This window comes from Zophobas morio, unplaced genomic scaffold, assembly GCF_036711695.1.
Source record: "Zophobas morio isolate AGI-343-1 ecotype UQ-CSIRO unplaced genomic scaffold, CSIRO_AGI_Zmor_V1 ptg000033l, whole genome shotgun sequence".
NCBI classification, from domain to species: domain Eukaryota; kingdom Metazoa; phylum Arthropoda; class Insecta; order Coleoptera; family Tenebrionidae; genus Zophobas; species Zophobas morio.
Genome location: NW_026972138.1, coordinates 1,648,514 through 1,673,586, shown reverse-complemented (window position 1 = coordinate 1,673,586; position 25,073 = coordinate 1,648,514). Strand labels below are relative to the sequence as shown.

The following is a 25,073-nucleotide window of genomic DNA, read 5'->3' as shown; positions in this document are numbered from 1 at the left end:
AAATATCGAAAATGAAAAATCCAAAAAATTGAAACGAAAAATCGTAAATTTTAAGCATCAAAAAATCAATCGAAAGTTCGAAATTTCCGGAAATCGAAACATCGAAAAGTCGAGAATTTGAGAAATGGGAAATTCAAAAAAATCGATAAAACGATAAAATCAAAAATTTAGAAACGCTAAAAATTGAAAATTTGAAAAAAGAGAAAAATCGGTAAATCGAAAAATCGAAGAGTTGAGAGAACGAAAATTTAAAAAATCAAAAAATTGAAAAATCAAAAACTTCAAAAATCGAAAAGTCGAGAATTTGAGAAATGGGGAAATCAAAAAAATTGAAAAATCGAAGAATCCAAAAATTGGGAAATCCCAAAACTGGAACATCAGAAAATTGAAAAACCCAAAAATTGATAACTCGAGAATCGAAAAGTTAAGAAAACAAAAATTTACAAAATCAAAATCAAAAACTTCAAAAATCGAAAAATTCAAGATTTGAAAATGTGAAAAATCGAAAACGCGGGAAAAGGGGAAAATCAAAAACAGCGAACAAATGAAAAAATGTAGAAACGCTAAAAATTGAAAATTTGAAAAAAACGAAAAATTGTAAAAATCGTAAAAGTGAAATATTGGAAAAGTCATAAAACGAAACATAAAAAAATCAAAAATTTGAAAATCGAAAAATTAAAGAATCAAACTGTGCGACAGTTTAAGAGAAGCGACCAAAACGGAAAATAATAATTTGATTTTTTTTTAATTTTAGAGCTTTTCAAAAATTCAGGTTTCGTTTTGTCAATAAAATTTTAACTTCAAGATATCGTATTGAACAACCTTGAGAATAATTTCCCTCAGAATTTCAAAAAAAGCACTAAAATTTTCCGATTTTCATCTTATTATGAAATTTTAGAAGTCAATTAAAATTTTCCCGTATAACTAAAATATCGGGAAATCGAAAAATCTAAAATTTAAAAAATCGAAAAATTCAAGAATCAAAAAATTGAAAAATCTAAAATGAAAAAGTCGAAAAATTGAAAACGAGAAAAATTGAAAACGAGAAAAATGTACAACAAAAATTATAAAATCCTAAAATTAAAGAATTCGAAAAATTGAGGATCAAGAAATTGAACAATTGAAAAATTGAGAAATCGAGAAATGGAGAAACTGAGAAACAGAGAAACTGAGTAACTGAGAAACTGAGAAACCGAGGAACTGAGAAAATGAGAAGTGAGGAAGTGAGAAACTGATGAACTGAAGAACTGACTAACTGAAAAACTGAAAAATTGAACAATTGAACAACTGAAAAACTGAATAACTGATAAACTGAAAAATTCGAAAATTGAAGAATCAAGTAACTAAGAAATCCGAGAAATCAGAATATTAAAATATCGAAAATGAAAAATCGAGAAATTACAAGGAAAAATCGTGAATTTTAAGATTCGAAAAATCTATAAAACTGAAAAAAACTGAAGCATTGAAAAATTAATGGAAAATTAAGAAATCGAGAAATCGATAATTTAAAAAAATTGCGAAATTGTAAATTCCTAACAAATTGGAAATTCCTAACATTGAAATACCGAAAAAAGAAGTAATGAAAAAATGAAGATCGAGAAAATGAGGAATTGAAAAATTGAGAAATTGAGAGATTGAGAAATCAAGAAACTGAGAAACAAAAACTGAGTAAATGAGAAACTGGGAAACTGAGAAACTTAGAAATTGAAAAATCGAATAATCAAAGATTTAAAAACTCGAAAAATTTAAAATTTCCGCAACTAAAAAAGGTAACGGAAATCTGAGAAATCCAAAAATTAAAAAATCCTAAAATTAAAGAAATCGTAAAATTGAAGATCAAAAAATTGAAGAATTGAAAAATTGAAAAATTAAGAAATTGAGAAATCGAGAAACCGAGAAACTAAGTAACTGAGAAACTGGAACACTGAGAAACTGAGTAACTGAGAAATTGAGAAACTGAGAATCTAAGAAATTGAGGAACTGAGGAACTGAAAAAGTCAGAAAGTGAGGAACTGAAGAACTGAAGAACTGAAGAACTGAAGAACTGAAGAACTGAAGAACTGATGAACTGAAGAACTGGAAAGCTGAAAAGCTTAAAATCTGAAGAACTGAAGAACAAAAACTCAAGAACTGATAAACTGAAGAACAAAAAACTAAAACTGAAAAACTGAAGAACTGAGAAACTGAGAAACCGAGAAACCGAACAACCGAGAAACCGAGGAACCAAGAAACCGGTAAAGTGAGAAAATGAGAAAGTGAGAAACGGAAGAACTGAAGAACTGAAGAACTGAAAAACTGAAGAACTGAAGAACTGAAGAACTGAAAAACTGAAGAACGGAAGAGCTGAAGGACTAAAGGACTGAAGGATCGAAAGACTGAAGAAATAAACAACTGAAAAACTTGAAAACTGAAAACCTGAAAAATTGGATAAAATTCGAAAATTGAAGAATCAAATAACTAAGAAATCCGAGAAACAAGAATATTAAAACACCGAAAATGAAACATCGAAAAATTGAAACGAAAAATCAAGAATTATAAGAATCGAAAAATCTATAAAACTGAAAAAACTGAAGCATCGAAAAATTAACGGAAAACTGAGAAATCGATCATTTAAAAAAATCGCGAAATTGAAGAATCCACAAATCGAAAAAAATTAAGTAATCAAAAAATTGAGAAATCGAGAAATTGAGAAAGTGAGAAACTGAAGTACTGAAGAACTATAGAACTCAAAAACTTAAAAACTAAAGAACTGAATAACGGAAGATCTGAAGGACTGAAGGACTAAAAAACTGAAAAACTAAACAACTGAAAAACTGAAAAACTCAAAACCTGAAAAATTGAAAAATTAAAAAATTGAAGATTCAAATAAGTAAAAAATTGGAGAAATCGGAATATCAAAATATCGAAACGAAAAATTGAACATTCTAAGAATCGAAAAATCTATAGAATCAAAAAAAACTGGAACATCGAAAAATTAAAAGATCGAAAAATCGAAAAATCAAAAAATCAAAAATTTTAATAACCGAAAAATTGAAACTGAAAAGTCGAGAAATCGAGAAGTCGAGCAATCGAAACTTCGAAAAGTCAAATTGAGAAATCGAAAAATAGAAAAATCTCAATTCGAGAAATCGTAAATTTAGAAACGCCAAAAATTGAAAACCAAAAAATCTAAAAATTTAAATATCGAAAAATCGAAAAAATAAAATAAAAAATCGAAAAGTTTAAAAATCGAAGAACTGAAAAATCCCAAATCTGAAATATCGAAAAATTGAAAATTTCCAAAACTGAGACTGAAGAATCCAAAAATTAAAAAAACCTAAAATTGAAGTATCGGAAAATGAAGTAATCGATAAATCGAAGACAGAAAAATTAAAAAATTGAGAAACCGAGGAAAGGAGAAACAGTGAAACCGAAAAACGGAGAAACGGAGAAACTGAGACACTGGAAAACTGGAAAACCGAAAATGTCAAAAAATCTAAACAAAAAATCAAAAATCTTAAGCATCAAAATATTGAAATATTCCCAAAATTGAAAAATCGAATAATAATCAAAGATTTTAAAAATTGAAAAAACTGAAATACCGGATAATTGAAAAATCTCAAAATACTGAAACACCGAAAAAATGAGAAATTTGAAATTGAAAAATCGAGAAATCGCAAATTCGAAAATTGTTATAACTACAATCGTTTAGGACTGTTACTTCCTGACATTTAAATAAAATTTATTCGACAAAATTGTATAAATTCTTGAGGGGGAAGGACTCTATTTTGTTGTTTTTTTTTTAACAATTTGAAAAGATCTTGAAATCTCCTTATTTTTATTTTTCACAAAGTCTGAAAGACTTTTAGGGGTCCCTAGTGTGATTTTTTTAGTGTGAAAAAATCTGAGGATCCCCGTGTGATTTATTTTTGAATTTATAAAAATCGCGGGGGCCCTGACATTTTATTTGGCTTATTACATTGGTACTTTTGTAATTGATACAGATGCGAAAATACAGATTTCAAATGTTAACATACGTTATTATATTATTCATGTCTAAGAATTTTTACAAAACAAACGTATCTTGTTTTTCACTCTCTACGACACAATACATTTACCAAGCTTGTTTTTCCACACAAAATAACAATTCCATTTGGGATCGAAACTTTAACTTCCTCACTCACCTGTAATTCACCAAATGAACCGTAAAACATTCTAAGGGTAACAACAACCCTGAAAAACACAAAAATAACATCGTCTGTATATTATAGCTTCGTATTGCGACGCAATTATCCCTCGTGCCTCGCACTTTTTCTCCATGGAAGCTTTCTCCGACTCCGACAAAAAACTTCCCCCGGTTTCTGTTTTCGCTAAATTCGTCCAAATAAACGCCAGAGACACATTCAGCTCAATTGAATTATTGAATCATCTGCAGTTTTTGCAATTTACCCTGTCAAAACGGTGCATACTATTCAAACACGTCCCAACAGATAAAACTGTAGTATTTAATTACCGAAAAAGCCCCCGCACGTATGACAAATGTAGCCCGAATTTAGTTCCTGGCACAAGATTAATGGCAATATTATACGGAAGGAATCTAAGAGGTGATTAATGAGCCCTCTTTCACACCGCAGCTCTTAATTTACAAAATAAATCCTCGTGTTAAAAAAGTGTTTCGGTTTTCAGAGACCTAATAAAGTTTTCGTGTTCCAGTGGGGTCCGGAGCCACCAGAAGCACAGGAATGGTCCACGGCGTGGGCGTCAACGGCAGCGCTCGTTCCCAAGCTCCCAAGGGTAATTCAAACCTGACAGGATTGCTTGTCAAGGTAGATAATTGTTTCGAGTGTAAACATAACATCCAGGAGGATCGCGTTCCGCTCGCGGCTAAATACCGTACGAAGAAATTGGTGTCGCGTTGACCGTGAAATAGATCGGGTAAACGGGTGTCTCGTTTCAGCTATTTAGCAATTTCTTTCGTTCTTGTTGTGTTTCAGAGACCTCAAATTTTCGCACAATCGAGAAAATGATTGCATTTATTTAATTTAGTAGTGGAAAAAAGAAAATTGATTTTCTCCACCTATTTTAATTAGATGGAGCAAAAAGTGGCTTCGATTAAACGGAGATAATTACTTGATTTTATCTGCATAATTTAAGTTTTCGTTTTAATATAAGCGGAATTTTCCATGAGGTAGTTCAATTTGCGATTAAAATAAGCCTCGGAAAATCAATTTCGTCACGTATACACATTAATTATTGAAACAGAAGCATTAAATTAGTTATTTCCATTTAAAAATTGCGCTATAAATAAAATTATGACAATGAATTGTTCATTTCTATTCAACGACCAATTTTTCCAGTGGCGTTTTTCCTCCACTTGTGATGTATGAATACGCAATGAGTTTTCGCACTAGACATCAAAATTTTTGGAGAATATTTTACAATTTAAAAATCTGGATTTATTTATTTTTTACCTTCGAACAATTCGTTCGTATTTCCTTTTTCTTCGATTTTCCTTAATTTTTCAATTTTTCCATTTTTCAACATTTCGGTTTCATAATTTTTCGTTTTTACAAATTTTTTTTATCAATTTATCAATTTCTAGATTTCCAAATTTTTTAGTTATTCGTTTCTTCAATTTGTCAGTTTCCTATTTTTTTTTTCAATTTTTCGTTCCCTAAATTTGTCAAATTCTTTTTCCAACTTTTAATTTTTCAATTTTGCAATTTTTGTATTTCCAATTATCTGATTTTTCGATTTTCCGATTTCTTTAATTTCCAATATTTCGATTTTACAATACATATTTCGCTTTTTGTATTTTTAAGTTTCTCTATTTTGAATCTTTCGATTTTTTAATTTTCCGTTTCAATTTTTCGATTTGCAATTTTTCAATTTTCCAATTTTTCGTTTGCTCCATTTTTCAAGTCCATGATTTTTACCTTTCATTTTTCCGATTTTTTAATTTTCATTTTCTCGATTTTATATCACCAATTTTCGTTTCATTTCCTTCTTTTTTCAATGTTTCTTTCGATTTTATAATTTTTCAAGTTTTTTAATTTACTTTACAATCTAAAAATTGAAGAAACAAGAAAATTGAAAAATCGAAAAATCGCAAATAGAAAAACTAAAGAAAAAAATCGCAAAAAGAAAAATAAACACAAATGATAAAAAACAACGAAATGAAAATTGAATTGAAAAACTCAATCGAAAAATTGCAAAGTCTAAAAATTGAAAAATTTGTAAGTTTGAAAATCGAAACTTTCAAAAAAGAAAACTCAAAGAGTTGTATGTCGTAAAACTGAAAAATTGCAAATCAAAAAATTGAAGAAACGGAAAACTGAAAAAGCTAAAATTTAAAAATTGAAATATTGAAAAACTGAAAAATCGAAAAATTAAAATATTGAAAAAAATGAAAAATTGAAAACTTGAAAAATTGAAAGATTGAAAATTCCCAAAACTAAAATATCGAAAAATTGATAAATCGAAAAACTGAAAAATCGAGCAATCAAAGATTTTAAAAATCGAAAAATTGAAAACTTCCAAAACTGGAACAGGGTACGGAAAACTGAGAAATCGATAATTTAAAAAAATCGCGAAATTGAAGAATCCAAAAATTCAAAATCCTATAATTGAAACATCGAAAAATGAAATAATCGAAAAATTGAAGATCCAGACATTGAAGAATTGAAATATTGAAGAATTGAGAAATTGAGAAATTGAGAAATTGAGAAACTGAGAACCTGAGGAACAGAGAAACTGAAAAACTTAGGAACTGAGTAACTGAGAAACTGAAAAACTGAATAACTGAAGACCTGAAAAACTGAAAAATTTAAACATTGAAAAATGAAGTAATCGAAAAATTGAAGATCGAGAAATTGAAGAATTGAAAAATTGAGAAGTTGAGGAATTGAAAAACTGAGAAATTGAGAAACTGAAAAACTGAGAACCGGAGGAACTGAGAAACTGAGGAACTAAGAAACTAAGGAACTGAGGAACTGAAGAACAGAAGAAGTGAAGAACTGTAGAACTAAAGAACTAAAAACTGAAAAACTGAAAAAATGAAAAACTGAAGAACTAAAAAACTGCAAAAAATTAAATAACTGAACAACTGAAAAACTGAAAAACTGAAAAACTGAAAAATTGAAACATTGAAAAATAAAGTAATCGAAAAATAAAAATCGAGAATTTGAAGAATTGAAAAATTGAGAAATTGAGGAACTGAGAAATTGAAAAACTAAAAAACTGAGAACCTGAGGATCTGAGAAACTGGGGAACTAAGAAACTAAAGAACTGAGGAACTAAAGAACTAAAAAACTTTAAAAAGTTGATAAACTGAAACACTGAAAAACTGAGGAACTGAAGGACTGAAGAACTGAAAAACTGACTAACTGAAGACCTGAAAAACTGAAAAATTGAAACATTGAAAAATGAAATACTCAAAAAATTGAAGATCAAGTAATTGAAGAATTGAAAAATTGAGAAATTAAGACTCTGAGAAATTGAGAAAATGAAAAAACTGATAACCTGAGGAACTGAGAAACTGAAAAACTGAAAAATTGAAAAATTGAGAAATTGAGAAACTGAGAAATTGAAAAACTAAAAAACTGAGAACCTCAGGAACCGAGAAACTGAGGAACTAAGAAACTAAAGAATTGAGAAACTGAAGAACTAAAGAACTGAGAAACTTAAAAAGCTGATAAACTGAAATGCTGAAAAACTGAAAAAATGAAAAACTGAGAAAATGAAGGACTAAAGAACTGAAAAACTGAATAACTGAAGACCTGAAAAACTGAAAAATTGAAACATTGAAAAATGAAGTACTCGAAAAATTGAAGATCAAGTAACTGAAGAATTGAAAAATTGAGAAATTAAGAAATTGAGAAGCTATGAAATTGAGAAACTGAAAAACTGAAAAATTGAAACATTGAAAAATGAAGTAATCGAAAAATAAAAATCGAGAATTTGAAGAATTGAAAATTGAGAAATTGAGAAACTGAGAAATTGAGAAACTGAAAAACTGTGAACCTGAGGAACTAAGAAACTAAGGAACTGAAGAACTGAAGAACTAAAAAAATAAAAACTGAAAAACTAAAAACTAAAAAACTGAAAAAATGAAAAAACCGATAAACTGAAAAATTGAAACATTGAAAAATGAAGTAATCGAAAAATAAAAATCGAGAATTTGAGAAACTGAGAAATTGAAACACTAAAAAACTGAGAACCTGAGGAACTGAGAAACTGAGGAACTAAGAAACTAAAGAACTGAGGAACTGAAGAACTAAAGAACTGAAAAACTTAAAAAGCTGATAAATTGAAAAAATGAAAAACTGAGGAACTGAAGGACTAAAGAACTGAATAACTAAAGACCTGAAAAACTGAAAAATTGGAACATCGAAAAATTGAAGATCAAGTAATTGAAGAATTGAAAAATTGAGAAATTAAGAAATTGAGAAACTGAAAAATTGAGAAACTGAAAAACTAATAACCTGAGGAACTGAGAAACTGAAAAACTGAAAAATTGAAACATTGAAAAATGAAGTAAACGAAAAAGAAAAACCAAGAATTTGAAGAATAAAAAATTGAGAAATTGAGAAACTGAAAAACTGAGAAACTGAGGAACTAAGAAACTAAGGAACTGAAGAACTAAAGAACTAAAAACTGAAAAACTGAAAAAATGAAAAACTGAAAAACTAAAGAACTGCAAAAAATTAAATAACTGAATAACTGAAAAACTGAAAAATTGAAACATTGAAAAATGAAGTTATCGAAAAATAAAAATCGAGAATTTGAAAAATTGAAAAATTGAGAAATTGAGAAACTGAGAAATTGAAAAACTAAAAAACTGAGAACCTGAAGAACTGAGAAACTGAGGAACTAAGAAACTAAAGAACTGAGAAACTGAAGAAGTAAGGAACTGAAAAACTGAAAAAATGAAAAACTGAGGAACTGAAGGACTAAAGAACTGAAAAACTGAATAACTGAAGACCTGAAAATCTGAAAAATTGAAACATTGAAAAATGATGTACTCGAAAAATTGAAGATAAAGTAATTGAACCTGAGGAACTGAGAAACTGCGGAACTAAGAAACTGAGGGCCTGAAGATCTGAAAAACTGAAAAAGTGAAAAAATGAAGAACTGAAGGAGTGAAGGACTAAAGAACAGAAAAACTGACAAACTGAAGAACTGAAGGACTGAAGAACTGAAAAAGTGAAAAACTGAAAAGTGAAAACCTGAAAAATTGAAGAACTGAAGAAATGAAGAACTGAAGGACTGAAGGACTGAAAAAGTGAAAACCTGAAAAACTGAAAAATCCAATAACTAAGAAATCAGAGAAAAATCGCAAAATGTAAGAATCCAAAAATTGAAAAATCCACATCCAATTGATGTAATGGAAAAATTGAAGATCGAGAAATTGAAGAATTGAAAAGTTGAGCAATTGAGAAATTGAGAAATTGAGAAATCAAGAAACTGAGAAACAGATAAACTGAGTAATTGACAAACTGAGTAATTGGGAAACTGGAAAACTGGGAAACTGAAGAACGAAAGAGCTAAAGGACTGAAGGACTGAAGAACTGAAGAACTGAAAAATTGAGAAGCTGAAAAACTGAAAAATTCAAAAATTGAAGAATCAAATAACTAACAAATTGGAAAAACCAAAATATCAAAATATCGAAAATGAAAAATCGAAACGAAAAGTCGAGAATTTTAAGAATTTTAAGAATCGAAAAATCTGTGAAATCGAAAAAAGCTAACGCATCGAAAAACTAACGGAAAACTGAGAAATCGAAAAATCGATAATTTAAAAAAATCGCGAAATTGAAGAAGAATCCAAGAATTGAAAAATCCTAAAATTGAAGTAATGGAAAAGTTAAGATCGAGAAATTGAAGAATTGTAAAATGGAGAAATTGAGAAGTCGAGAAACTGAGAACCAGATAAACTGAGGAACTGGGAAACTGGAAAACTGGAAAACTTGGAAAGTGAGAAAGTGGGAAACTGAAGAACGGAACAGCTGAAGAACTGAAGAACTGAAAAACTGAAAAACCGAAAAATTCAAAAATTGGAGAATCTAAAAACTAAAAAATCTGAGAAATCGAAATATCAAAATATCGAAAATGAAAAATCGAAACGAAAAGTTGAAAATTTTAAGAATGGAAAACACTGAAGCATCGAAAAATTAAAAAATCTGAAAATCTGAAAAATTGAAGAATAAAATAAATAAAAAACCCAGAAAAGCCCCAAAATTAAAATGTTGAAAAATCAAGAACTCGAAAAATCGAACAATTTTACAAATCAAAAAACCGGGATGTCGAGAAATCGATAAATAAAATGTTGACAAATCGAATAAAATGTAAAAATTTTAAAAGTCGAAAAACTGAAAAATCGAGAAATTAAAAACCCCAAAACTGAAATCTCGAAAGATTAGAAAATCGAAAAGTTGAAATGTCGAAACATCGAGATAATATAAAAGTGAAAAATTGAAAAATTCAAAATTCAAAAAATTGAAAAATCGCAAGTCGAGAAATTGAACAATGAAAACATCCAAATCTCGATAACTCCAGAAATAGAAAAATTAAAAAACTGAAAACTCAGAGAATCAAAAATTTTAAATTAAAAACCCGAAAAATTCAAAACCGAGAAGTCGAAAAATCTAAAATTTAAAAAATCGAAAATCTAAAATTTAAAAATTCGAAAAATTAAAATATGGAAAAATTGAAGAATCGAAAATATAAAACTCGAGAAATCGAAACAGCAAAAAATCGAAAAACTGAAAAATAGAAGAAAAATCGAAAAATTGAAAAATCGAAGAATTAAAAAGTCAAAAACCTGGAAAATCGAAAGATAGAAAAGTTGAAGAATTGGAAAACTGGAAAATCGACAAATTGGATTATCAAAAAATCTAAAAAACGGAAAATGAAAAAATGCAGAAATCGAAAGTCAAAAATCGAGTATTCGAGAAATCAAAAATTTAGAAATGTCAAAAATGGCAAAATTGAAAGAACGTAAAAAAATATGGGCAAACTGAGATCGAAAAATAGAAAAAAGAGAATTCCAAAATTTAAAAAACTCGAAAAAATGAAGTAATCGAAAGATTGAAAAATTGGAGTCGATCACAAAAATGGCCAGAATAAAAGTGTATTTTATCTCTTATTTGATTGACGATTAATTCAATGACGTTTGAAAGATAAACGTTTTTATAACTTCCAATATTTCACTTTCAACAATCCATTAAATTTTTTACTTCAAAAACAAAAAACACCTATGAGAACGATAAATTAAATTCGGTTGCGCATTAGCAGCAATTTTTTCATCGTTTACTTTTCTTTTCATCAGACTAGTTATTCAGTTCCACTTGTAAATTTTTTAAGTAATTTTATTACAGTCGTCTACTCAAGCAAAGGTCAAAGTTCAATACATGTCGCAGAATTCAACACAAAATAAGTAAAATGAACGATCAATGGCAATTAACTTTTTGCGCCATTCTCCGCATTAGCTAAACGATTTGTCTAATAATTCCAATACCCCGGAAAGCACATGTTTGGAACTGTCATTTGCTCGTCTGCAATTGATTGATTAATCACCTCCCCGGAGTGCAAACATGTTCAAACATTATGTCGGCGACACAATATTGTGTTCTTAAAACCGACAAGTTCCTACTGGTTTTAACTAAAAACTGTAATCTAAACACGTAATCGCGCTCGTGTAACTATTGTGTCGACTCAACTTCCTCCACGAAGTACAAGATGTGCTCCAAATCCTCCTCTGTATCCCGTTAATTAACATTGCCAAAGTTTTGTTTGCTCAAACGAAATCCAAAAGTACTGCGTCTTTTATTTTGAACTCCGAACTTATGTTTCCGATTTTTTGGAGCATAATCCTTCTTGAGATTACTTTTCTAACATCAAAGGAGATTATAATGAAAATGAACAGTTACCAGATGGCAACCCCGAAAAAGAAATACGTGAAATCGAACTCACCAAAATTAATCGTTGTTTTTTTTTGGAGTGTATTAATAGCTTGAGCGAAATTTGTGTCGGCTGTATATTTATTCGTTAAATTAAGTAGAAAATTTGCGACCCCGAAGAGGTCAAAGGTTACATATTCGGAGATAATTTAAATTATAAATTTAAACAAAGTAAGGTAAATATTCTGTTGATGTTGGGTACACCTACGCTGTGCAGAAATTTGACTGAAAAGTGAAGGAACAATGTAAGTTAGCGGGATTATACATCGAATTTATGAAAATATAGTCAACAGCTTCAAAAAATCTTGCATAGTCAAAAAAGTAATTTCGTTGGAAAAATACGCGACTTTAATGATCCTCGAGCGTTGTTAAAATTACGTTTTAAAGTCGTTTTATTTTTAGTCCTTGTGTGACGCTGACTCTAATAAAGAAAAACGTGCAGAAAATTACTCCGTCAGAACACTTAACAAGTGGAGCTTATTTTGCGGCGACAGCTTTCGCAAATGCAGACTGATGCAAGTTTACGCGAATCGAAGGGAATTTCGTTGTCTGCGCTTTGTTCTCCTCCATTTTCTATTATTTCGAAATAAATCACAAATGTGAGGTGGAAGAGTCAACACGAAACGAACACGAGATGAACTGGTATTTTTCATCTGGCGTTATTTAATATACGATATCTCGGTGCGTATTTCTTTTTTCTCCTCGAGATTACCGATTACGTTCTGGATTCGGGTTGTGGTATATTGTTCGCGACGAAAGCAGAATAAATGGGGACATCAGAGAAGGAGATGTAGATGGAGGAGGTAATAATTCTAATTTGAGTTTAAGGTGAAAGGTGAAGATTGCGGGGCGTTTTTCACAGAGAAGTGTGGGTTTTTGTGGTGTGTATGAAACGGGCTAGACGGGAATTCATTACGAAACTATCAGAAAATATTTTCTTGGAAAATAACTAGCGGGATAAAGTGGAATTATAGTGAAGAAAAATTGGTGGAAGGTTGTTTCGACAGACCGTCCCACGGTTTTGAATTATAGTTAAACAAATCTTGCTTCTTAGAAAATAAATGATTATTATTTTTGCAATTTTTGTTTTCTGATAACCCCTCTAAAGTAAAAAAATTCCAATTTTTGGAGTTTTCAATTTCTAGATTTTGAAATTTTTCAATTTGCAGACTTTGCAACTCTTCGATTAGAGTTTCTCAAGTTTTAAATTTATAATTTTTAAATTCTAACTTTTTTTGGTTTTTCGATTTTTTTATTTTTCGATTCTACAATTTCGCGATTTTTTTAAATTTTGGATTTCTCGTTTTTTTATTTTTCAATTTTCGGATATTCTAGTTTCGGAGCTTTTCAATTATTCGATAATTAAAATTTTGTATTAATCGATTTTTCCACTTTTCGATATATCAGTATTGGGATTTTTACTTACATAAATTTTTTAATATTTTGTTTAGATTTTTCGATATTTCAAATTTAGATTTTATAATTTTTCAATTCTTCAATTTTTTGATCTTTCAATTTTTAGGTTTAGCAACTTTTTGATTTACATTTTCACGAGTTTTTAATTTTTTATTCTTCAATAATTTACATAGATTTATTTATATACGTAAAATTACTTATAAAGAAAAACAAACAAACAAATTGATGTTCCGACTCCTCGCCTTTAGATTTGTCAGTTTTTTAATTTTTCAATTGTAAAATTTTTTCAATTTTTCAATTTTTCAATACTGTGATTTCTAAATTTATCGAGAGAAAATTTGGCCGAAATTTGAAGAAGGGGGGACAATTGGAAAAATTTCAATTTTAAAAAAGTCGTCTAAAAATTCTGAAAAAATTCGGGGATGTAGATCTCGACTTGCTGATTACAAAAATATAGAATGTTTGGGTCACGGAGCAAAATTTTTGCTGTAATCGGTACGAAATACGAATTTTTGGGAATTTCTAAAAATTTCCATATTTCAACGGTTGATTCTGAAAAAACGGTTGCAGTTATCAAAGAAGCGAGACCGGAAATGTGTTCTAGAACTCGAAATCTACAAGAAAATATATTTAGTTAAGTTTCGAAAATGTCAAAATTTGGCCGAAATTTGAAGAAGAGGGGACCATTGGAAAAATTTCAATTTTAAAAAAATCGTCTAAAAATTCTGAAAAAATTCAGGGATGTAGATCTCGACTTGCTAATTCCAAAAATATGTAATGTTTGGGGTCACGAAGCAAAATTCTCGCTAGCATAGGTACGAAATGCGAATGTTTTTAAGATTTCTAAAAATTTCGATATTTCAACGACCGATTCTGGAAAAACGATTGCAGTTATCAAAGAAACGATTTTCCAATTTTTGAGATTTAAATTTTGAGATTTTGTAATTTCTAGATTTTGCAATTTTTCAATTCTTCAATTTAGCTATTTTCAATTTTTAACAATTCGATTTTGGGTTTTTCTAAAATTTTTCAAGTTTTCGATTTCCCAATTTTTCGAGATTTCGATTTTGGAAATTTTTCAATTCATAGATTTTTCAATTATTCGATATTTTGATGTTTCGATTTCTCGATTTTTCAATTTTTCGGTTCATTTTTTCGATGTTTTAAATTTTCGATTTTTCGATTTCTCGATTTGTCAATCTTTGAGTTTTTCTACATACATATTTTTCTATTTTCAATTCTTCGAATTTTTAAATTTTAGATTTTTTAATTTTTGATATTTCGATTTCTCGATCTTTCGATGTATCAACTTATCATTTCTTATACTTATGGGTTTTTAAATTTTTTGATTTTTAAAATTCCACTTTTTTTTTTCGATTTTTTAACTTTTAAATTTACTAACTTTTGGATTTACCGAGATTTCGGCGTTTCGATGTTTCGATTGTTCAATTTTCCGATGTTTTAATTTCTCGATTTTCCAACTTTTCGAGATTTCAGTTTTGGAATTATGTAATTTTCCGATTTTTTAGTTTTTCAATTCTTCAATTTTTCAATATTCCAGTTTGTTGATTTTACAATTTTTCGATTTTTTCATGTTTCGATTTAGCTAGTTTCAATTTTTAATACTTCGGTTTATCGTTTTTTTAAATTATTCGATTTTTCGATTTCTCGATTTTTAAAGTTTTCGATTTCCCAATTTTTCAACATTTCAATTGTGAGAATGTTTTCAATTTGTAGATTTTTCAATTATTAAATTTTTTGTGTTTCTATTTCTCCTTTTTTTCAATTTTTCGGTTAACTTTTTCATTTTAAACTTTCGATGTTTTATAGTTTGATTTTTCGATTACTCGATTTTTAAAGTTTTCAGTTCTTCTGTTTTTTTATTTTTCGATTTTCTGAATTTGTGAATTTCAGATTCTTCAATTTTTGATGTTTCGATTTCACGATCTTCCTATTTTTCGGCTTTAGATTTTTCAGTTTTTCAATTTTTCAATTATAAAAATTTTTTATTTTTCGATTTTTAGATTATTAAATCTTTCGATTTTTTCAATATTGCGATTTCTGAATTTATCGAGGTTTCGATGTTTAACTTTTTGATGGTTCAATTTACCAATTCTTCAATTTTTTGATAGTTTTTCGACTTTTCGATTTCAATTTCTCTATTTTTCTGTTTTTCAACTTCTTGACTTTTCGATTTTGTGATTTCTAGGTTTTTCGATGTTTCGAGATCCTGTTTTGGAATTTTGTAATTTTCTCGATTGTCTCATTTGCTCGATTCTTCAATTTTTCGATTTTTAAAACTTTTACATTTTTCGATTATTTAAATTTTTGCATTTTATTCAATTTTTCAAATTTTCATTTTTCGATTTCAACATTTCAATTTTGAGAATTTTGCCGATTCAATGTTTTAATTCTGCGGTTTTTCGATGTTTTATTTATTAAATCTTTCAATTTTTCGATTCTTCAATTTTTTTTCAAACATTTTAATTTTTCGATTTTTCAGTTTTTCAATTTTTGAATTTTTAAGCTTAGATTCTTCAATTTTTGATGTTTCGATTTTTCAACTTGTCGGCTTTAGATTTTTTAGTTTTTAAATTTTTCAATTGTTTTTGATTTTTGAAACTTTTGGTTTTTCGATTGTTTTTTCGATATTTTAACTTTTAAATTTACTAATTTCTGAATTTATCGAAATTTCGATGTTTCGATTGGTCAATTTCACGATTTTTCAACTTTTTGATTTTTCAATTTATCGATCTTTTCATGGTTCTATATTTTCCGATGTTTCGATTTTCCGATTTCTAGGTTTTTCGATTTTTCGTTCTTGGGGCTTTTAAATGTCCAGATTTTTCAGTTTTTCAATTCTGCAATTTTTCAATATTCCAGTTTGTTGATTTATCAATTTTTCGATTTTTTGAAGTTCCGATTTAACTATTTTCAATTTTTCGGTTTATTGTTTTTTAAAAAAGTTCGATTTTTCGATTTCTCGATTTTTTAGTTTTTCGATTTCCCAATTTTTCAATTATTGAATTTTTTGACGTTTCTGTGTCTCGATTTTTCAACTTATGAATTTTTAAATTTCAGATTCTTCAATTTTTGATGTTTCGATTTCACAATCTTCCCATTTTTCGACTTCTCGGCTTTAGATTTTTCAATTTTTCAATTTTTATTCTCTATTTTTTCAATTGTTCGATTTTTCAACATTTCAATTTTGGGAATTTTTCAATTTTTCGATACTTGAATGCTGCGATTTTTTTATGTTTTAATTCCTCAATCTTTCAATTTTTTTCAACATTTTAATTTTTCGATTTCTTTGTCTTCTGATTCTTCGACTTCTCGGCTTTACATTTTTCAGTTTACAATTGTTAAAATTTTTAATTTTCGATTTTTAGGTTTTTAAATGTTTAAAATTTTCGATTTTCCAGTTTTTCAATATTGCGATTTCTGGATTTATCGAAATTTCGATGTTTTTTTTTCGATGGTTCAATTTTTCAATTTTTTTATATATTTTTTCGATTTTTCTATTTTGTGCTATTTTAATTTCGATGTTTGGATTTTCCGATTTCTATGTTTTTCGGTTTTTCGACCTTTCGGCTTTTCAATTTCTCGACTTTCTGATTTTCTGATTTATCAATTTTTTTCTTTTAAATTTTCCAGTTTTTCAGTTTTTAATTATAAAATCTTTTATTTCGATTTCGAAATCGCAATAAAAGATTTTATTTTTCGATTTGTAATGTTTCAATCAATAATTTTTGTTCTTTCTTCAGTTTTCGATTTGCAATTTTTCCAGTTTTCAAGTCTCAATTTTTCAATTTGTAGACTTCAACTTCGACTTCAATTAGAGTTTCTCAAGTTTTCAATTTATAATTTGTAAATTTTAATTTTTTTTGGTTTTTCGATTTTTTAATTTTTCCATTCTACACTTTCGCGATTTTTTTAAATTTTGGATTTCTCGTTTTTTTATTTTTCAATTATTCGATTATTAAAATTTTGTATTACTCGATTTATCAATTTTTCGATATATCAGTATTGGGATTTTTACTTACGTAAATTTTTTAACATTTTGTTTTGATTGTTCGATATTTCAAATTTAGATTCTACAATTTCTTTAAGAAATGCGAATTTTTGGAAATTTCTAAAAATTTCGATATTTCAGTGGTCGATTCTGGAAAAACAGTTGCAGTTATCAAAGAAACGAGACCAGAAGTGTGTTCTAAGGCTCGAAATCTACAAGAAAATGTATTTAGTTAAGTTTCGAAAATGTCAAAATTTGGCCGTATTTTGAAGAAGGGGGGGCCATTGGAAAAATTTCAATTTTAAAAAAGTCGTCTGAAAATTCTGAAAAAATTCAGGGATGTAGATCTCCACTTGCTGATTCCAAAAATATAGAATGTTTGGGGTCACGGAGCAAAATTTTTGCTGGAATCGGTACGAAATGCGAATTTTTGGAAATTTGTAAAAATTTCGATACTTCAACGGTCGATTCTGGAAAAACGGTTACAATTATCAAAGAAACGAGACCGGAAGTGGGTTCTAGGGCTCGAAATCCACAAGAAAATGTATTTAGTTAAGTTTCGAAAATGTCAAAATTTAGCCGAAATTTGAAGAAGAGGGGACCATTGGAAAAATTTCAATTTTAAAAAAGTCGTCTGAAAATTCTGAAAAAATTCAGGGATGTAGATCTCGACTTGCTGATTCCAAAAATATAGAATGTTTGGGGTCACCGAGCAAAATTCTCGCTAGAATCAGTACGAAATGCGAATTTTTTGGAATTTCTAGAAATTTCGATATTTCAACGGTCGAGTCTGGAAAAACGGTTGCAGTTATCAAAGAAACGAATTTCCAATTTTTGAGATTTAAATTTTGAGATTTTGTAATTTGTAGATTTTTCAATTATTGAATTTTTTGTGTTTCTATTTCTCCTTTTTTCAATTTTTCGGTTAACTTTTTCATTTTAAATTTTCGATGTTTTATAGTCTAGATTTTTCGATTTCTCTTTCTTCTGATTCTTCGACTTCTCGGCTTTAGATTTTTCAGTTTTTCAATTGTTAAACTTTTTGATTTTTGATTTTTCAATTTTTAGGTTTTCAACTGTTTCAAATTTTCGATTTTTCCAGTTTTCCAATATTGCGATTTCTGGATTTATCGAAAATTCGATATTTTATTTTTCGATTGTTCAATTTTTCAATTTTTTTTTAACTATTTTGGATTTTTCTATTTTATGATATTTTAATTTCGATTTCTGGATCTTTACGTGTTTCAATTTTCCAATGTTTGGATTTTCCGATTTCTATGTTTTTCCCGATTTTTCAATTTTTCAGTTCTTTTTCTAATCTTTCGGTTTATCAACTTTCCAATTTCAGAATTTTTCAGTTTTTAGACTTTCTAATTTTCTGGTTTATTTTTAATATTTGAGTTTTTTAGTTGCTCGATTTTTTAATCAAGTTTCGGTTTTTCAATTGTTCGATTTCTCGATATTTCGACTTCGAAATCGCAAAATTTTTTAATAATTTTTCAAAGAAGCAGGATTTGTTCAAATGCACATCAGGGATGGGGGAAGTTCCGTCAAAATAACTTTCGACCAATTTTTCCTATAAGTAGTCAAGTAAGGAAGGAGCGGATTTTTATTCTGGCGCCTCCACCATTTTTACAATAGTACTTAATATTACTCAATTGTCACGAAATTTGAGAATTTTGTAATAATTTACTGTCAGATTATCCAACAGACAGACAGACGGACTTTTGTTTCATATTCTAGTAGCTACGAAACGTCAAAGAACATGAAATTTGCTAATATTAACTGTATTTAATTATACAACCACAGGGATTTCTGTTCACGGATTTCGGCTAATTTGAGCCCTTTAAGCGCCCCCGGCCCTATTTCATTATGAGCATACACCCACCGACTCGACTAAATGCATTTATATCCACTTCGCCTTAATCTTGCTCCATCGAAAATAAACGAGTACATTCCCTACGCACACCCGTCGACCTCTCTCCATGAATTAACCAAACCATATTTCACATGCATCATATAATAGGCTTCAAATCTTGCCGGCTTATGAAATTTTGAGTCCCTATTTGATAAAAACGCGCCCTGTTTTCCCAAGATAACCCGTACTTATTTATGTAAAATCCGGGCGTGCGTTTTTGCGAACAACATCCTCTATCATATTTATGAAGAGATAGTGCCCTCCCGTGTCCAAATCCGCATCTATAATTAAATTTCCAATTTAAAATCGAGGCCGAGGCATTACAGTTTTGTCTGAAAGACAAAAGAGAGTAATAATTGTTAGTTATATGAGGCACGTGGAACGAAAACACGAACAACAGTTAACACATTTATTATACAAACACAAGTAAATAAACACTAGGGTGAACTTAGACACGCGCGCGCGGACAACCGACCAGCCATTAGTGTGACGTTCGTCTTCGTCATGGCTACGTCATCGCTGGCGCAGTCGCGCAGACTACCGCCGAACACGCACTTAATCTATGTTTCCTAATAATTACACGAGAGCGGATTTCTAGGTTTAATGCTTTTTGTGAAAAATGTAAGCACTTCAAAACTTTTTTATATCTGTAACTATGATACAATTTGGAGTCATTTGACACATTTTTTTTATGCTTATTTGCTTTTTTTTCAATTTTATGCATATTAAAACTTATATGCTTATTTAATGCTTTTTTCGACGAATATGAGATTTAATGCATATTTTGTTCAAATGCCGGCCTATAACCATGTTCTCCACCTCATTATAATCGGCTCTGGGGGCAATGGTATGTTTGGAAATTTTTCCTTAAAATATTGCACTCTTAGTGGTACTTTATCAAAAATCTTTTTACCATTTGTACCAGTACCTTAAAACCAAATAAAGCTAAAACAAAAAATTGGTCCAAGGTTACTTCGACAGAACTTCCCTCGCTCTTGAAGTACAGTCCAACAAACTCAGCTTAATTGAAAACATAAAAAAATGTAACTAAAAAATTAAAAACTAATGCTAACGTATGTTCAAAATATACAGGGTCACCAGAATGCATGGGAATGGTTAAATATCTTAGGACCAATTTTACACATGTTTTAAGTTACATGTTGTGAAAAGAGGTCTACACATATTAAAACAAAAAGACAAATTGTGATGATTTTTTTTATTCGCCGTGAACCAAGAGGGCGGAGCTTAACTGCAAAATACTTATTTCTTTACAAGAAAACATGTCCTTGAGTATCGTGTTGTTCAAAGAATACTATACATATTAAGAAAAAAAGGCAAAATATTAACCCCACCCACCCACCCTATCTCAATTGTGATGATCTTTTTTATTCTTAGAAACTTAAATCCAGTTTAAAATGGTACATTTTTGTAAGGGAATATGGATTTTGCAATTAGGCTCCGCCCCTCGGTCTGCCAACGAATGAAAACTTTATTACGTGGTAGTTTCTTGCAGAGAAATAATAAGGGCTTTTCAAATAAATTCCGCCCTCTTGGTTCACGGCGAACAAAAAAAAATCATCACAATTGAGACAGGGCGGGGGGGAGGGGGGATATTTTAAAAAAAATTTGGAGTTTTAAATCTTACATTTTTCAACATTTTCATGTATTCGATGTTTTAAATTTTAGCTTTTGGATTTTTTAGACTTTTAAAATTCTTTTTTTTCAATTTTTCATTTCAGACTATATTTTCGTCAAATTTTTAAAGTAGTACTAGGATGAGACTAATTTTGGTCAGTGACATGCCTTCCAAGAAAATAGAGGGCGGGTGGGCGGGGCTAGTATTTGATAAGGTAAGACCGAATTTGGCACTTTTGACATTTTCGACCATTTTTTCAACTATTTTCAAGTATAACAAAAAAAGTTACAATTAGTGCTCTTTTTTATTTTTTTCACATCCTAGATTACATGATTAGTTTCCACTCCCATTCGACAGTAGAACATAATTAGCCCCGCCCACCCACCTGGTCTTCTTTTCAGTGATTAATTTTATCCGATCTGAATAAAGTCAATGTTCTTATATTGGACAGGAATAAAATTCGTCGTTAAAATGGAACGAGAGGGAGTGGTCGAGGCTAAGACTTGTTAAAATAAGGCTGATTTTCACAAATGACATATCCTATAAGACACTAGAAGGTGGGTGGGCGGGGATGACTTGATAAGATTAGACTCTTTTTGGCAAATAACATATATTCCAAAAAAACACAGGGCGGGTGGGTGGGGCGAGCACTTGTTGCAATAAAACTGATTTTGGCAAATGACATATCCTGTAAGAAACTAGAGGGTGGGTGGGCGGGCCTAGTATTTGATAAGACAAAACTGATTTTGGCACTTTAGACATATTCGACTATTTTCAACCATTTTTGAAAATATGCTGCACATTTTCTTGTAGATTTCGACATCCAGGAGTCATTTTCATCTTCGATTCTTCGAAAATTTCTACCGTTTTTCGCCTTCCAGTAGCAAATAGTGTAACAAAAAATTTACGATTATTAGTTTGAAAGAATACTATGCATGTTAAGAAAAAAAAGATAAAATATTAACCCCGCCCACCCACCCCATCTCAATTGTGATGATTTTTTTAATTCTTAGAAACCTAAAATCAGTTTAAAATGGTTAATTTTTGTAAGAAAATATGGATTTTGCAATTAGGCTCTTCCCCTCGGTCTACTAAGGAATGAAAACTTCATTACTATTTGGATCAGGCCAGGTATGGGTGGGGCTTAATATTTGGCTTTAATTTTTTCTTAATATACGTATGCAGTATTCTTTAAATAACACAATACTCAAAAACGTGTCTTACATGTTAATTTCTTGTAGAGAAATAATAAGGACTTTGCAGTTAAATCCTGCTCATTCAGCTCTCGACGAATAAAAAAAATCATCACAATTGAGACAGGGTGGGTGGGTGGGGCTTATATTTTGCCTTTTTTTTTCTTAATATACATAGCACAACAAGAAACTTAGAACACGGTTAAATGGTACATTTTTGCAAGGAAATATGGATTTTGCAATTATGGGGCGGAGCCTAATTGCAAAATGAATATTTCCTTATACAAATTTTCCATTCTAAACATGTTTTAAGTTCATGTTGTGAAAAGAAGTCTACACATATTAAAACAAAAAGGCAAAATGTCAGCCCGCCCACCCGCCCTATTTCAATTGTGATGATTTCTTTTATTCGCCGTGGACCAAGAGGGCGGAGCTTAAGTGCAGAATACTTATTTCTTGACAAGAAATTAAAAAAACGTTTTTGAGTATCGTGTTATTCAAAGAATACTATGCATATTAAGAAAAATAGACAAAATATTAACCCCGCCCACCCACTCCATATGTTAATTGTGACGATTTTTTTATTCTTAGAAACTTAAAACCAGTTTAAAATGGTAAATGTTTGTAAGGAAATATGGATTTTGCAAATAAGCTCCACCCCTCGGTCTGCCAACGAATGAAAACTTCATTACTATTTAGATCAGGGCAGGTATAGGTGGGGCTTAATATTTGGTTTTAATTTTTTCTTAATATACGTATGTAGTATTTTTTGTATAGCAAGATTATTTAAGAACATATTTCACATGATAATGTCTCGTAGAAAAATAACGATTTTACAAATAAGCTCGACCCCTCGGCTTACGACGATTAAAAAAAAATCATCACATTTGAGAAAGAGCGGGTGGGCGGGACTTATATTTTGCCTTTTTCTTAATATACGTAGTCGTCGTAGTAAGGATTTAAAGTCATTAAATCTATGGAGTATTTTTCCAATCCTATAATAAAATTTGATTACCCAAACGACCGGAACCTATTCACAGAAAGGGTCTTGAGTAAGTGTACTTCAATGGTCAAGTCCAGGTAAAATGCATACGGTACGATACGCCTAACTAACATGTATTTGTCATCCCGACAAGGCCGGCATTTGAACAAAATATGCATTAAAACTCATATTCGTCGAAAAAAGCATTAAATAAGCATATAAGTTTTAATATGCATAAAATTGAAAAAAAGCAAATAAGCATAAAAAAAATGTGTCAAATGACTCCAAATTGTATCATAGTTACAGATATAAAAAAGTTTTGAAGTGCTTACATTTTTCACAAAAAGCATTAAACCTAGAAATCCGCTCTCTAATTATGACAAATATATCAAAGAATTTGAGGAAGTAGTTACGGAGTTTAGCGAAGATTCTTCTCAATCGATTAAAGATTGCATAAATATTTTGGAAAACAAACATTTGCTACAAGATCTAGCTTTTCTAAGAAGCAATTATCAATTCGTATGTGAGGTAATAGAAAAGTTAGAAAAACCCAACATGTTGTTGGTAGATGCCATAAACTTAGTGAAAGAATTAAAACAACAAGCAAACGCAGTAAGGGGTGATATAAAAATGCAGGTTTCGGTGTTCTTTCCGACGTTGCTCGTGTTTTACAAGGCCAGAAGGTGGAAAATGTGGAGTTAGATTCAACATTAGTTGCAAAATTCAAATTTGCGCCAACAACGAGTGTGGTGTTGAACGTACATTCTCCAATTTTAAACACATTTTAAATGATCGGCGAAAAAATTTTACAGTGGACAACTTGGAACATATTACAATCATAAATTGTTTTAAAGAAAACTGAAATACGTGTGTAAAATATAAAGTCTAGAATTATTGTAACAATATTTTATCCAAAGTTCTAAGAAGTGTTCTTTGATTTGTAATATGATTATGTTTTTAATGCTTTTTTGCTTAAAATAAAACTTTTTTATTGAAAATGTTGTGCTTATTTAAGCGCTTATTCTAAATTTTTTTGTGCTTATAAATCCGCTCTCTACAATAATAATTGTGTTGTTTGCAGGGCCGGCTCCCCAATAAGCCCCCCAGCGTGGGCCATATTTCGTTCCTCAGCGAGCCCCGCAACGGCCGCAACTACCGCTCGAGCTTCCACAGCGAGCCCTGCACCCGGCCCAGGATGTGCCCCGACGAGCTCTGCCTGGACACGTCCTGCCACAGCGCCGACTATTACGGCTCTGCAGTTTTATAGGGGCAGGAGATGTCACCCAAGTGTGACATCAAGATGGGCATCAACGGAGCTGTCGCTTTCTATAACTTCGAGCCGGCGAGATCGAGGAATATTTAGTGTTTGGAGGACGCGTTGGGGACTCAGAGGTGGACCAGGGAGTACATGTGTTGAGTGCGACGGAGCGGCTTTTATACAGGGTGTAGCGAATGTACATAGATCTTTTTTATTTTTGTACTGGGTGTTGGTAGCGTGTAGGAATTTTCGAAAGGAGGGCGTGCCTATTTGCATTTTCTTCTTCAGGCTGGTGCTTATCATTATTTGACTTAACTCAGGCTGCTGATTCTGTGACATCGATTAACTCAAGATTCGGGGTAGAGGTTAGTTCTTTTGCGAGGGTGTTGTACATATTCGTGTTAATAATATTATCTGTGATTCATTTTCACCGTAAGATATTTAACAGTTACTGTAAGATATTTGTAAATTACTTGTTCAAATTATAAATAAAATATGAATATATACGTTTCTGGTTTTATTCTGCATTATTTTACGAGCTACGAATTCCTATTTTTGACGATCGTACCTCTAAAACTTTATTTCTCCGCATTGCCAGTTTTCATTTTGTTGAAAAATTAAACAAGCAACATGTTTCGCAGTTACTCGTCGACGAAACTGCAAATAATCATAACACCGAAGCTTCCTTATTCAGGAACGCAGCACGTTTATGTCTTCGA

The 25,073-nt window shown here is 30.2% G+C and overlaps 1 protein-coding gene across 3 annotated transcripts in view; it reads left to right on the top strand.

Annotated features, from left to right (window-relative positions):
* LOC135139703 (adipokinetic hormone/corazonin-related peptide receptor variant I-like) overlaps positions 1-24,802 on the top strand; it is a 243,025-nt gene extending 218,223 nt beyond the window's left edge. For all 3 annotated transcript variants that reach the window (XM_064070006.1, XM_064070005.1, XM_064070007.1), the window contains 2 exons: positions 4,693-4,805; positions 24,178-24,802. In XM_064070006.1, the coding sequence (XP_063926076.1) occupies positions 4,693-4,805; positions 24,178-24,363 (299 nt within the window). In that variant the 3' untranslated portion in view covers positions 24,364-24,802. The remainder of the gene's footprint in view (positions 1-4,692; positions 4,806-24,177) is intronic.
* Positions 24,803-25,073: the final 271 nt, after the last annotated feature.